Source organism: Photinus pyralis, unplaced genomic scaffold (assembly GCF_008802855.1).
Source record: "Photinus pyralis isolate 1611_PpyrPB1 unplaced genomic scaffold, Ppyr1.3 Ppyr1.4_unclustered_Scaffold6493, whole genome shotgun sequence".
NCBI classification, from domain to species: Eukaryota; Metazoa; Arthropoda; class Insecta; order Coleoptera; family Lampyridae; genus Photinus; species Photinus pyralis.
This window is the reverse complement of record NW_022171981.1, coordinates 175,294-190,649: the sequence shown is the minus strand read 5'-3', so window position 1 is coordinate 190,649 and position 15,356 is coordinate 175,294. Positions and strand designations below refer to the sequence as shown.

At 37.9% G+C, this 15,356-nt stretch overlaps 1 protein-coding gene across 1 annotated transcript; it reads left to right on the top strand.

Annotated features, from left to right (window-relative positions):
* Positions 1 to 5,780: 5,780 nt before the first annotated feature.
* LOC116182642 lies at positions 5,781 to 8,243 on the top strand. The gene is made up of 3 exons (XM_031503184.1): positions 5,781 to 6,455; positions 6,504 to 7,558; positions 7,611 to 8,243. Exons 1-3 carry the CDS (start codon positions 6,416 to 6,418, stop codon positions 7,752 to 7,754), a joined length of 1,239 nt encoding a protein of 412 aa, XP_031359044.1. The 5' UTR covers positions 5,781 to 6,415; the 3' UTR covers positions 7,755 to 8,243.
* The last annotated feature ends 7,113 nt before the right edge of the window (positions 8,244 to 15,356 follow it).

Genomic DNA, 15,356 nt, shown 5'->3' with positions numbered 1-15,356 from the left:
CTCTATGGTGATGTACCTACGTGTTACTACCTTCGATAATTAGTGCAAACCGTAGGTGCTAATTACATGCTAAACGCATGCTAATTGTGATAATTGGTGGTCCTATGACTCTTGGAATCTGTCAACAATTAATTTTTGGCTACTGTTAAATCTCCCACTGACACACTATCCGTGAATCCCAAGATGTATACGATTAATCGAAACAACAGACCACTTTTATATGTGTCTAATGCTTAAAACTACTCAACGCTCCTACAATCTGAATCTAATAAATTGAGTTTGAGATTGAGTGCATCCTCACGAAGACAAGTCTCCTGGATTCAGAATACCGTACCGGCGATAGCTATGTCTTCATTAATCCCGGCGTCAAGTTGCTTTAAGTTGTTCTCTCATCCGATTATAAACAAACACCCCCGAATTCCCATATCTTTGTGTCCAAGCGAGTGCAACTGAAGAATCAGTCGAGAAGTGATTGGGGATGTCTTAATCCAAGGGTTTCCTTCCCAAGTCGAACTTGCCTCGTTCCAATTACACATCCCGTCAACTGCAACCTTATTGGAACTTTTCATTTGTAACGGGGGTAATCTTGCTCTCGAAAGTAACAGAAGAACACAGCAACATGCGGTTGCCATCTTGAAAGGCCTCAGGAAAAACATGAAGTTGAAGGCTAGACGCGTTCTCTATTTGAAAATGACGTGGTACGAATACTTCAGGTAGGGACGATTTTGTCGGGATTGTGACTGGATACAAGTATCCCATCGGATCGAACACTCCTGCGACTGAGGAGAGAATACGTCTCTTCGTAACATCTTTCTCAAACTTCGTATCCTTGATTACGCATTGTAAAGTGTCGTTTGCTCCATTCATTTCAAGCCGCAAACTGATATTTCTGGAAAAGAATCACCATTGCCATTTGCATTGGAACCTGTTTCTGAAGATGACATCCATCCCCTATTTTAGCATTTCCAATAATTAAACTTGACTTTTTCGTACATCTCTCATATTCTTCATGCGATGAAACGAAAGTGAGAACATTATACACATAAAAACAATTTCTCATCTTCTGCGCAAAAGGGCCCGGACGTGAATCCAAATAATTGATTGTCTCGCCAAGCAGGTATGGAGTACAATATTGAGACCGAATAGATTGTACCGGTAGAAGAGAAACCAAAGAAACTTCTGGAATGGCTTGTCTTCTTCACGTACACTTGGAATGCCTTCGAAATATCTTACGATACCTACTCCCAGGTGTTTTCTTAAAATCACAGCATGATGGAAGGGAGAGACAAGTAAGGACCCGAGCCGGACCAAAAAATAAATCGAAAACCGGACCGAAACCGATATTTTTTTCAGAACCGAAAACCAAACCGAAACGGTTATTCCTTCACGAATGGAAACTTATTGAGAACCGGAACCCGTATTATTTTTTTCGGTTCTTCTCGGTTTTTAACAGGTTATTGGAAGTTGAAGGACGCACCGGCAAACGTCCTGCAAATTGATAAAGTATTACCATTGAATAAAGCACTTTAAAGAAGTACAACTACATAGGAAAACCTGAAATTGGTGTAAGGTGTGTGGTATACACTGCAAAGTGGTTAATTACCACAAATATTGAAGGATATTTGCCCTCGGGCGGTAAATAATGACTATTTTAAACAGGGAAACCAGTTATACTTGTTTTCCTTGTTTATCAGAGTTGAACAGTGTTGTCATATTTACCAAATCCTTATATGGAGCTAGGTAAAGTTTGATTGTTTACTATGTAAAGATAATGGTCCTTAGAACAGTTCTTGTTGTTTTCTTATTAGATTAAACTACATTTTTTACTTTATTTATTGTTCCTTATGATCTTACATTTCAGATTGATCCTCCCTTACATAATATTGTTATTGGCATTGAATAAAAAGCTTATTCAATATTTTAATCTAGTTTATTCAAACTCAAAGCGCTTGCCAAAAATCTGGCAACGTTGGAATTTTAAAGAAGTAAAGAAATCTGCAAAGTCGGTAACTAGCTTTAAATTTGTGGTTCACTTTCCCCCACAACAGAGGGACGACAGAATCCTGGGCAGATTTTCTTATTTCATCAGTTAACACGGGCGTTATACTTCTTTAAGGTGCTTATTCAATGGTATTACCATTGAATGATAGTTATAAATTCAATGGTATTACTCTATAATTGGCATCGGTGGATTATAAATTTTTAATAAGGTGTCGAAATTGAAGGCAGTACCGATAACGGTGGCGGTAATTTAGACACTACTGATAATGTAAATAATAATAGAAGGGGCGATGTTTTAGAAAATAAAAATGAAAAACAATACTCCATATATAATTGTTTTGTGTATTTTTTCTCTTTTTGATTAATAAATTAAGTTTAAATGCATATTTCCCTCTTCTTCCTTTATTTACCATGTCGTTGTAAATAAGCTACACTGACGATACGTCAAGTTTTGGTAGTCATGACTTTTTACTTCTTTTTCACACCTCAATCATGTTGTTATAATCAATTTTTTGAATGCCATACTTTCAAAAAAACTAGAACCGAAAAAAAACCGTACCGGAACCGTTATAAATATTTTCGCTTAAATATAAAAAGAACCGAAACCGATATTTAATTTTGATCTTGGTCCCTGGCGGTAAGATGTGCTAAATTATATATTTTTTTTCATTATTTGCAATTTAGATCTAGAATTGTGGATAATTTTTCTCAAAATAAATGAACAAAAATAAGTGTAGGTTTATTTTTTCCAGTGGGACATTCCTCCCCGCTGTGGTTCTTGATGTATTTTGTTTCAAAATATACAGGGTGTTACATGACCGCATGTAAAAAAGATTGGGTGATAGAGGGGATCAGGACGAGTACTTTTTCCAAATAAACCAAGGGTCCAACGTGCTTCGTTTGAGAGCCACCCCCCAAAGCAGTGGTGAAATTTGGATTTCTTCTTTAATTTTTTTCTCAGCAACCATATGAGTTACAAAGATGGATGGCACGTCTTTGAATAGATTTTCTGGTATTCCCTATCCGATTTTGAAATTTTTTTAAATTCCTACCACGAAAGGGCGCACCCCTACTTGGGGGTGCGAAAAAGAATTTTGATTTCTACGAAATTTGGTATCTAGGGGTTTTTAAACATGAAAATGACGAATCTGGAATTAGTTAATTGAAAATGTCGCAAATAACAAAAAAATAACGATTATTTTGATCTCTTCTATCACCCAATTTTTATCGCATTTTTTAAGAATTAAAAAAAATGAGCTATTGTTTGCGTTTTGTCCGTCCGCCCGTCCGTCCGTCCGGGCCCACTTCTACCGTTTTGAACTACTTCTAGGGGAATGGTCCTAGAGTCCTGGAATTTATTGCAGTAGGTAGCCTATACCTTGAAGGTGTGCCAGACGGCCATCAAGTTTCGCTGTCTAAAAGGCCCCCCCCCCCACGAATTATTTCCTGAGAGAATAAAACCAAATTTAACGCCAGTTTCAAAATTTCGTTTTGCGCAGACGCAGTGCCAACTTTCTTATTTATGGAAGAAATTTCGTAGGGGTGCGCTTTACCTGCACAAGGGTTGTACACAATTTGTACTTGTTTTTACATGGGGTCATGTAGAACCCTGTATACAAATAAATAACCCTATAAAAGCGGTCACTTAGTGCGCAATTTAACTATTATAACCATTAGTTACGGGGGCGCTATCGACATAGCCCGGGGCCTGGCAGAGGCATCTCTAAAAAGCACTCTGTAATTGGACGGAAGCCTGTTGAGGGCTCAGAGCAAGTGAGGGATAATAAATAAATTAATTAATTAATTAAACATTAAACATTTTGTTATTGGAATTTCATTGTAGCCGATTCCATTCTCTTGCCTATTGGGTCCTTTATGCCGATGGTCTCCAGATTCCATAAGTCAATCAATGAAAGGATTATGGTAGCTGTAGATGCAATCGTCCTCCCAGGGTCCATCCAATGATAGACTCCGTCCATATTCTAACTTGACCACCTTTCCAGTTATGACATGACCCCAATAATTTTTTCCTAAGAAAATCTGGATATCCGAAGAGTATTTTTCGACGTCTGAGAGCATTATGCGACCTTGTCGTACAGTGGCGACAGTTTTCCTCCCAAGAGTATATTTGCGAGAACTACAAGTTTGACAGCATTTTCTTGTTGCGCTGTTCCAGTGGTTATATAACCGTGTTGACCTCCGGCGTCTCCAAATGTCCGAACAGAGACTGCTTTCCCGGTTTTATCAACGATATTAACTTTCAAAGTACTCCCCTACTATGAAATCTACTTCCTTGGATGACTTCCACTTATTAATTGCACATAATTTGGTAATGACTTCGCATCGTACTTTCTTCTTGCATTTCCTGAAGGGGTGACTAATTTTCAAGCACTTAAAGCAAGTATTTTTCTCAATCACTACTTTCTGCTTATCTTCATAGATCATTTCTTTCGCTTTTTAACATTGCCACAAAAGAATGCATACATGCTTCCCTACTTCATTTGATAACAATCCGAAAACTGTGGGACCATTATATTCTTGTATATTGCTTTTATTATCTTCCCCGCCGTTCCATTTTGATTGTTATGGTGTATGTAGTTGCCCGAAACCCTTCTCGTGCAAGGGAAATCCGCATTTCATTTTTTACATCTTGCCGCACGAATCTCTCAAAAAATCAGACATAGATTTCTGAGGCATCAATTGAGATCCATCTCAACAGACGAACGGACGGACGGACGGACAAAGTGGCCACAATAGCGCATTTTTTTGTGGAAATGCGCTAAAAACAGAAAATTTTATTTTCTAAAACCTCGCCCCTCCTTTTTAGCGCATTTCCACAAAAATTTAAAAAAAAATTCGCTATTGTGCCCACTTCGTCCGTCCGCCCGTCCGCTCGTTTGTTGAGACGCTACTAGTTCTTTATCTTAAGAGCTATTGTTCTACTTTTTTCGCTATTTGGTTCGATATGGTGTCGAGGCTTTCACCAAGGAAGGAATTTTTTCTGCGTTTGTTGCTAAAAAAGTTATTGTAAAAAAACCAACAAACCGTTTTTTACATGATAATTTTACACTTTCGCCGTTTATTAACGATCCTAGAAATCGTTTATAATTTTGTATTGCTGTCTGTCGTCCGTCTGTTGGTCTGTCCGTCTGTTCCTTTGTCTGTCTGTCCCTCTATCTGTCCGTGTAAACGATAACTTTGACATCTCCGTTAGTTCTGAATTGAATTGCATGAAATTCAATATGGGCATAGCTTTAGCCAACAATACGCAATGCCAAAAGTTGAGTCGAATCGATTCAAAATTCACAGTGCCCTTTCCGCATCTCGACCATTTACAAACCGAATTGCAAACTTTTTTATTTATAAAAGTATTTGAATGAAATTTGATACATAGGTGCTTGGAGTAAAGGAAAATCTAACGCCAGTTTCAAAGTACATACATCGGACATTTGCGACATACTTTTCCGGATATACAAAATCCCACGTGGAATGTGCATGTTATATGCAATGTATATAAGTCTGCTATGTGGGTAAAAACCACTCCATGGGGATTTGCAGGTCACTCACTTAACTTCGCTGACAGTTTCGCACTATATGCCGTTATCGGTTTCACGTTACAAAGCATTTGCACACAGCAAGGAATCAGATGAATTCTAAGCAATCAAAGGAATTTAAAGAATTGTAGAATTCGACCAAGAACTAAAAAAATTAAAGGGTTTGATAGATCAGAGGTTCCAAGAAAAAATGGAATAGTTCAGAAGAATTGGAAAAAATATGGCATGAAGTACCTACTGCAAATTTTTGTCTTCGGACTTAAATCATCTGGCGATAAGAATTTGAACAATATCCCTAAATCCCTTATCCAATCCTCCAAAAAGGGGTGTTACGAAATAATGTTTACGTCAGATAACTTAAAATAGTAATAAATAGCTTGCGAAGTGCCAAAATTAGCACGCTCGTGGATAAGATATCTCGCAGCTGCTTTTTATTGTTATAAATAAAGATTACTGACAATCATTAAAGACAAAAAAATAATACGAAAACACTTCCAGATTAAATCGATTGCGACAAAGGCACCTGACGATAGTCAATTGAGATTTTTCCGACGCCTAATGATTCTTTTCCCAAATAAAATAACAATGTCCAGTATCTCGCATTGCTTACCGTTGTAGTTAACGGCATTCTATCTCTGTTACCTAGGGACAGAACAAGAAAAACGTGGGGATGAAGTGCACTTTTTGTGCCAAAATAAGAATGGCGTATCTCTATGATAGTGGGTATCATATCTTATCAGGCTTTAATTAAACACAAGCTAAAGGGACAATATCATAAACCTACTTTTATTACGTGACGCGACAGTTCAAAGGAAAAGGTTGCTATTGTCATAACTCCTATCGCCCACCAAAATATCAAAATGGAGGTCGAAAAGAGAAAACTTTACTTGGAGTTACCTGGTGAGTAGTACCTTAACCATTGCAATAATAATTGGTCTTCCTCTCTAGAGAACGTAAGCGCGACATCTCACAGTGCAAGTCCCGTAAACGAGTTGCCGACAGAAATCAAAGACATTTACGATTCTATATATGGCAACGTGCAAAGTAAGCTGGAATACTACGAGAGCAGAAGCAGAAGCAACAGCAGAAGTAGTTCCAAATCAAGCACCCCCACCTCGGACAATAGGCCGATCTTCCACTACTCTAAGAGCCACCAGGAGGAATTAAAGAAAAACGAAGTCACTCCTCCCACAACACCACTCAGGCAACTATCCTCCGAAAGCGCACCAACCCTAGACCTTCTCAAGGATTGCAGCATGCCATGTTCGAAATGCGAAAAGACTAAATTCGTTAAAGACCGAACGGAAATACTATCGGAAATCAACACGAATTTCAAACTGGAACTCGCGAACGTCAAAAAACACCTCAAGACCGAAATCGAAAAAAACAACGCGCTCAATTTTGAAATCGCGAACATCGAGCACGCCCTGGAAACGTACTACGAGGAGGCGAAGTACCAGAAGAACACCATCTCGGTCCTCTACACTTCGCTGAAAAACTTCACGAGACACGAGGGAACGTACACCTACAAGCGAATCAAAGCCATCTCCGACTACGTGGAGACACTCAAGGCGAAACTACAGCACCAGGATAGAATAATTCGCGACAACTTCGTCGAGAATCCCTACACGACCGACATGATGATGAAGTACGAGTCGCTGGTGCAGCAAATCGACGTGCTCAGCATCGAAAATCAGGAGCTGAAGAACGACATCAGGAGGAAGGCCGATGAGGAGGTCGAGATTATTAAGGAGCTCAACAGGCAAAAGTTTAAGGTGGAGGAGAGGTGCAAGGAGCTCGAGAGCTTTCATAAGAGGGAGATGCTGGGAAAGGACGCGTTCATCGCCGCGCTGAGGGAGGAGCACGAGGCGAAGGACGGTGAGGTGGAGACGGCGCTGGAGCGGAAGGTCGAGGAGATGGCGGCCATGAAGAAAACGTACGAGGCCAAGATTGCCAATTATAAGGACGAAATCGCGATCGTTTATCGCAGGTGGAGGAACGACGTGAGTGAGAGAGGTGGAAGTGACTCATTTAATACGATTTAATTTTTTCAAGCGGATCGAAATACACTTTTTTATTGCGATAAGCATTAAGAGTATGTTCCGTAACTACCTTGGTTACAACCAAGATTATGGTTGCGCGTTCCATATCGATAAACAACCTGAAAATTTCAGTTATTTGCCAACTTCACACTGCTGAAACTGGTAACCAAAACGTCAACCAAACGACCGCCTTTTTTAGCGCGGTTTGTTATGGTTGTAATGTCAAACCAGGTTGCATTCCGTTACTTACCAGTTTTTCAGAAAACAGCTGATCAGTTTTGTCAACCACTGTCAACCACAACCAACCTTTTGGTTAAGTTAGGGAACATACTCTAAATTATGTAGTCATTCACTTCAAAAGTGATTCATAATGAACGACATTGATTTAACTCGGTGAGGTGCTCAAGGTACAATTTTAGATAAGCAATACGTGTCGTAAATTGGTATCAATTAAGCTTGCTTTGCTACTCTATACCTACAGAGCATATCCAAGTGTATATGCTACTAATTAGCGTAAAGGGTGGCCAAATAAGCAAGCAAGGTACTGTATCTGGGAAACTACTCGTTATAGAGGTGTGAATTTTTATAGATAAAGTAAACTCTATTTGCTAAACAATTCTTCCAGGAAAGTGATGGTTTCTTTATTTCTCCTTTATGCCTCTTCGAATTATAATTAAAAAAATATGTTATTCGCATTCTTCTAGGTTTTGCACTACTTGTAGGTGTGAATCCCCCTCCTCCCCCTCCACATGAACTATTTCCCGAGATCTTGCTTCCGAAAGTAAATCGTACCTAACGTTTACATGAGACGACTAATGGATAGAGGGCCTGAGTAAGCCTTAAAGAGGAAGAGGAAGGAGGATAGAAGATAATGTAAACGAAGGGAAAAAAGGACACGAGTAAAAAATCTGAACGTCATGTCAAGGAAAGGTAGTAGAATGCCAAGGAGGCATAAACAAGTGGTGAAGAAAGCGAAAAGACGCGTGGTGGGAGAGCGAGAGCCGAGAGCCATTGGAATTGACAAAAACGCGTAAAAGCCGTGATAAAGATGTAATGAGTGTAGAAAGCACCAAGAAAACGCGGAGAGGGTGTAAAGAATGTGTCAAAGCACCGTAGTGGGAGCGTTAACGAGATATAAAGTATACTTGAAATCACGAATCTTTGTCCCTGCGTCATTGATTTGTGAATCAATTTCAGACAAGTTTTTTATCGATTTCGCATACTTGACAGATATTACAGTGTTTTAGCGTATGTCTGAAATTGATTCACAAATCAATGACGCAGGGACAAAGATTCGTGATTTCAAGTTTAGATAATATGAAGCATTGGCCAATAAGTACTAAAGAAAATATGAAGAACGAGGCCGTGGGTGTGACGTGAAAAGAGGGAAGATCTAAATGTCATCACTTATTGGGTAATAAAAGCACCTTAGTAGCACATATTAACTACAACTGTGTTATAGTAGTGATTGTAAGTTGGTGGGTATGTCGCGAATAGACTTACTTGAAAAGCTTCAATTTATTTACTTGGGGTAGGCCATACAATGTACTCCACATAGTCCACATAGTTATTAGTCCAGTAAGAATAGATCAAAAAATGGCAAATAGGGGAACTAAATCATGTATTACTAATTCCTTCGGAAATGTGTAGCAGAAGGTTCTCTGATCAACATATAATAAAGTCCCCCCGAGTACCGGGTGTGCTAGAGGAGTGAGGGGGGAGACCGTGGTTTTGATGGTCACATTTTATAGTTTTTTACTTACAATTCGAAAACGGTGTGTTCTAGAAAAAATTCTTTACATATAAATACAAGCTCATTAAATTTGCTACAACTTTGATTCTATACACTTTCTTAAAAAACCCACCGTTTTTAAGTTTTTGACCCACCAAAATTGAATATGTGGATTATACACATGACCGTACTAGCCAACTCGATCCGCATAGCCGGATTTACCCTCCACAGCGGTGGGGTTAGATGGGAGGAGAGGATCGAATGCTGATGGGGTATCAAGACTAGCGACCCGCCAGCACCGGCCAATGTAAGTTCCATCTTCTGTCGCTGAACTATTAGAACTGGATGCGGCCCGAGGTGTAGGTGTCGTAAGACGAGCATCAACTGCACTTCAGCTTGTGGATGTGAAAGTGCGTACTTTAACGGCCCACCGGTCCTCGAGGACGGCGATGAAGAAAACACGCGAAAAATTAGTCTTAGGTACTGTTAATATCTGATGTTACACATTGTATATAGCACGATCCACCTTCGAATTACTACTTCTCCTTTATGCAGTTACGATGAGGTTTCCTGGAGGGAAAAAACAAAAGGAAATCATGATGTAGGTATTGGTCATATACTACATTGATATGTATAATCCACATATATGAAAATATTCAACCTTGGATAGTCAATAACATAAAAACGATGCGTTTTTTCATAATTATGTATCTACTCAAAGTTATAGAAAATTTAATAAGCTTTCATTTTTATGTACAAAATTTTTTGCTATAGCGTACCTTTTCTACGGTGTAAGCAAAAAACTATAAAATGGGACCTTCAGAGCCACTCTCGCTCCCCTCCCCCCTTTAGCACAGCCGGTAGTCGGGGGGACTTTACTTTACGTTGATTAGGGAAACGTCCCTTACACAATTCCGAAGAAACTGGTAATACATGAATTAGTTCCTATATTTTTCCTATTCTGACTGGGCTATATTTGGGAAAAGAATAATTAGGCGGCGGAAAGAGCTCAAAAGACTATTTTTTAGCGCATTTTCCAACTCAGATGTGCGCATGCGCAAACTACGCAATGTCAACTTGTTTATTTATGGAAATATTTCTTTGCAATTGTGCCACAGACGTTTCTAGTAAAGACAAGCATATCGCACACTGTAAATATGAGACGTGCGCTCTGCGCAATGTTAACTTTCTGATTTATGGATATATTTTTGAATCACGGATTCTGATCAATTCATGGAAAATGCGCTAAAGTTGCACGACTTAAGGCGACAACCTTTTTACATTTTTTGTTAATGATTGATGATAATCTTTATTTACAACAATAAAAGGCAACCTCGAGATACCTTATCCACAAGTTTGCTAATTTTAGCACCTCGGAAGCTCGCGAGCTCCTAGCGAGTTCATGATTTTGAACTTTCCGTCCGTCCGTCTGTGTACTAAGATAATTCGTGGACGGTTTCGAATTATCCAATTCTGTTTTCAGTATTTTGTTTATCATCACCCAAGGAAGGACTGATTAAATGTTCAGTGACCCAGGAGCTCGTATGCTATATTTGTTCCAAGTATTTTATTTGACATAAACATTATTTCATAACACCCCCATTTGATTAGGGATATTGTTCAAACTATTATCGTTAACACAAAAAATGGCTGTATGTATTAGCAAATTTTTCCATTTCCTCAAATTCAATTTTTTAATATTTGCAACTCTTCTCCTTGGATTTTTCAGTTACCCTACGGGTTCATCGGAATCTTTACAGTGTTCTTGAAATGTTCTCTAATAATCTTCCAATTTTTCTTCCTTTCGCTACTTAGAATACTTCCAATTTTTGGTTTCTTCAACCTCCTCAGATCTACAAAATTTTTACCTTTTACTGTCTTCATTTTCTTCGGAATTTCTTCGATTTTCCATATCCATGACATGAGATTGTTCGGATTGTTTACCTTCATTTAATGCTTCAGTTTTAGATCCGTCATATTCTTCACTTTTTAAAACGTTCCCCATTTATTTCGGTTTTCATTAGATTCTGTGGATTGATCAAATTACTTTCAAATTTCTCAAACCTTTCAAATATTTAAGTTCTTGGTCGAATTTTCTTTCAATGCATTCGATTTTTTTTAGATTCTTGTGATATTTTCCGAATCCTTGCAAATCATCCGATTATGTTCCTTCGGATTCGGTTTATTTAATTTTATTAGGTTTTCGTCGCCTCTTTCACAATATTCCAATTTTTAAGTATACAGTGATATTCATTTTCATTTAGAAGTAGACACAGAGATTTCCTATGTCTACTTTTAAATGACAAAAACTCTTCTGAAAGACGCCTAATTTTATGCAACCGAAATAACATGCACACGCATTTTGCACTGTCATTCTAGATGTTAAATAAAAACGACAGTAAATAGTACGCTTTTAGGTTATGATGAAAAGATATTAAATACGACCGCTATTTTCCATAACTTTCTTATAGGATTCTCTTTCACAAAAATTAAAACATTGAGTCTAGAAATCCAAAAAGGCAATGCCGAATGTATTTTAGGAACTTTACCTTTTTTTTGTAATTCTTTTGACGAAATTTACTATGTTTTAAAACTCCGTTCTTATGTAATTTGTTCCTGTTCTATTAATTTCATTAATCGTTTATTTAAATTTAAAATTGAGAGTTGTTTACAGTATCTTCTGTGGATCGCATTTAAACAACCACCAATTTTAAAGTAATCAACACAGAAAATAAGTTTCTTACGCTTAAACTGTTACCGGCACTATACCAAAGATTGACAATATCAACTTTTTCTTCAGTTGAACACGTCGCACACAAATGAAAAAAAATACGACAGCTAAAGCAATAATATTCCAATTAATTAATATGACAGCAAAATCTTCATTTGCTTTAAGAAGTTATTTTGGTTGCATAAAATTGGTCGTCCTTCAGAAGACATATACTAGACAAAGGGAAAACAATACAAAAATCGCTATGTCTACTTCTAAATTACTATCACCATATAATCTTTGCCCTGGATATATCGGATACTTGGAGTTTTCTGTTTTTAAAGAAATTCTGTTATTTTATTCCTATAATCTATCAGATTTGTTTCTTGGGATTCTCCCGACACTCATTCTTTAGTTTGTGCAAAGCTTCGTAACGGGAGCCGTTAACGGAACTTTTTATTCGAATTAGAAGTTTTTGTATTTTGTCCTGACTTTTTAAATGAGCCTGAGAGCTAAAGGCCCCGATGCGTCGTGGGATATGGCATGATCAGTTTTATATTATCGTGTTAATTTGTGTAGTTTTGGCGATGTCTGATTTTTCATTAAAGGGGCCTTTGTTGATTTTCTTTATTTGGTTGTAAAGAAATTACGTTCAGATAAGAAATATTTGCGTAATATTTAAAAAGTTGATCTCATGTTTTTCTCCAGTTGTAGATAAGAGTTGTGCTTATCGCCAAAGGTTAATTAATTTCGTAAACAGATGTTTGCCGCATGTGCGCCTTTAGATAAGAGAATTTTGTTTATTTTAGCTAAAGAAGAATTTTATAGAGTTTCTTTATAAGTTTCAATTTATTTACTTTTTCCATATTTTTTTACCTCCTTCAATTATATAAAGATTATATTTCAGATTGCAACGTTTACTAAGGTATAATTCATGCTTATGAACTTATAACTACCTAATGATACACAAGCCCCAGTGCCTCCCGTCATAAGTAGCTGCCGCAATGAAATGCGGTTTGCTTAGGCAACATTGCAGAATGGCTTCTAGTGGCAACATACCAAACTACTGTCACCACTACTAAGCTTGGTTTTGTTATCTAAGCAAAAAGTTTGCAACGAATCTATGAATTCCACTTAGCTGTTTTGGTTACGGGTATTTGTTTGAAAAGGCCACTACTTCAGCCTTGTAACGGGAGCCCGTTAACGGATTTTATTACACTCGAATTTCATTTACGTTTTTTCGATTTTGTATAATGGCAATTTTTTTCTTGGATGTGTTACGGGGGCTAGCGGTCCTTATTCCTGAGAATGACTATTTCAACAACATTGAAAACATCTGCCAACTTGCCACAGATCGTGCCATTATCAGGAGACCAAACATTCAGGCGACCGGACCTCTTCGAGGACGTCAAACGGATCATCCCAAGGCCCTGTAACACAAATAATACAATTGTAACAAGCCTATAAGGTACAAGTAATCTGCCTACAAGTCCTACTTAATTCTATATATGCAAATGAGTTGTGTTATGAAAAAGCTACAAGTGTGAAATATATTCTAACAATTGTAGGACTTGTACGGCTTGTGTTACCGGCCCCTGGTCAATGAAATATTTGGGAGTCATCATAGACTCTCGCCTGATCTGGAAAGAGCACATTGAGGGAATAAGCAAAAACATGCGCAGGGAAACCTACAGGAAGCAGCTAGAAAAGGTTCAGAGCTTGCCGGTTTGACAACTATCTTGAACCGGGGAGGGTGAAGTAAGTAAAAAGTAAGAAGGCTAAGGGGGGTAGGCGCAATGGATCTTTGGTGTACCTAAGTGCTACTTGGTCCGGCTCCGTTGTGAATAATGAATAGATCTCTTCGTAAAGCATCGAAGGCATTATCAAAGTCAATTCCTCCGGAAGAACTTTTAGGGAAATTGTAATGAGCTTTCTTTGTACTTTCATAATATGATGTTAAACATCGTCAAGAACAGGACTAGGAGGATAATTTGCTTCATCATGCATTGGTGGGTGTTTAGTTTCAAGCGCAGTTCATGTTTTGGGGCAATATTTAACCATAATTTCAGAGAAGCCGAAAATTCTAGAAATCACCTTCGCCTGAAACTTCTCGTTTACACAACTTGATCTAATTTTCCTGCTCAGACGCAATCCCATGAAAGACAACTTTTTTATATGTAAGTGATAACAGAAATGGTTATATTTTACGCCTTTCACGAAGAAGAAACTATTCTTTAAGCAGTTGAGGCTCCAGTAACTCAAAGTGAATTCTGGCTAATGCACTCTATTGCGTAATCTGGAACTTGATTAATGAACGCTTGCAAAATGGCTTTTTAATAACAAAACCGGACATCTTTAATCGTTTAGTGGTTTATTAATTATCCTTACAACTGGAAAATCAGCTCTCTAAATTTCGACAACCTACAATTTTCTATGATATGCAATGGTTAAGCTGCTTTACCCTTAAAAATCTCAAAATCTGTAATTTCACAACTAAATTTGGAAAAAACTTTAGAACCGTTACAACATTTCTGATTCTATGGTACTTTTTTAAAAATTGTGTTTGACACATTAAAGTGTAGTTACACTAATGGTGGTATCTGACACAGCCCTGGAAGCTTTTTGAAATGATTCGATGTCTCTTTCCCTTCTTTTGCCTTCTTTCCTGTCGAAAGGAAATCTTAGAAATATTTTGTTAGAAACAGGCCATAGAATCATAATCGTAATCTAACTCACATTTTGCACGTTGGGACATGCTGGACTGTATTGTACCCTCCGAGACCTTTCCCATTTACCTTCCACATAGGACGAGAAAGAGCCACCACTGAAACATCCGACATGACACCAATTCCAGGACTTCCTATTCCAAAAGAGGTTTCAATAAATGCATGCCCAAAGCTTTGCACGACCTCTCTGAAAATGATGTCATAACGTATGACTTAGAACCGTAATATAGTGCCCATTACCTACACCAGTGCGTAATGAAAATAATTAGAAAAGATCACGTACGTTGGGAATGTCTAAACTGTCAACAGACGTCTCTTTGGGTTTTGCCTTATTTTCATTTCGAAATTCACAGAGGTTGTGGGAAAAGTAATTTGGTTCGTAGAGTTGCCGCATCATGCGCAATTTTTCTACTCACCTGTAATACGCACTGCTACAACCGAATGACGTAATATACTATTTACATTTCATATTGATTCACACTGGTCACTTTTTAAATTGACTCACACTCGTTTTAAATAATAAACGCGTAGGGGGAAGTTGATGGTGTCTTTTTTATAATTCAACTCTGTACATTGACTTTAAATTTTGCT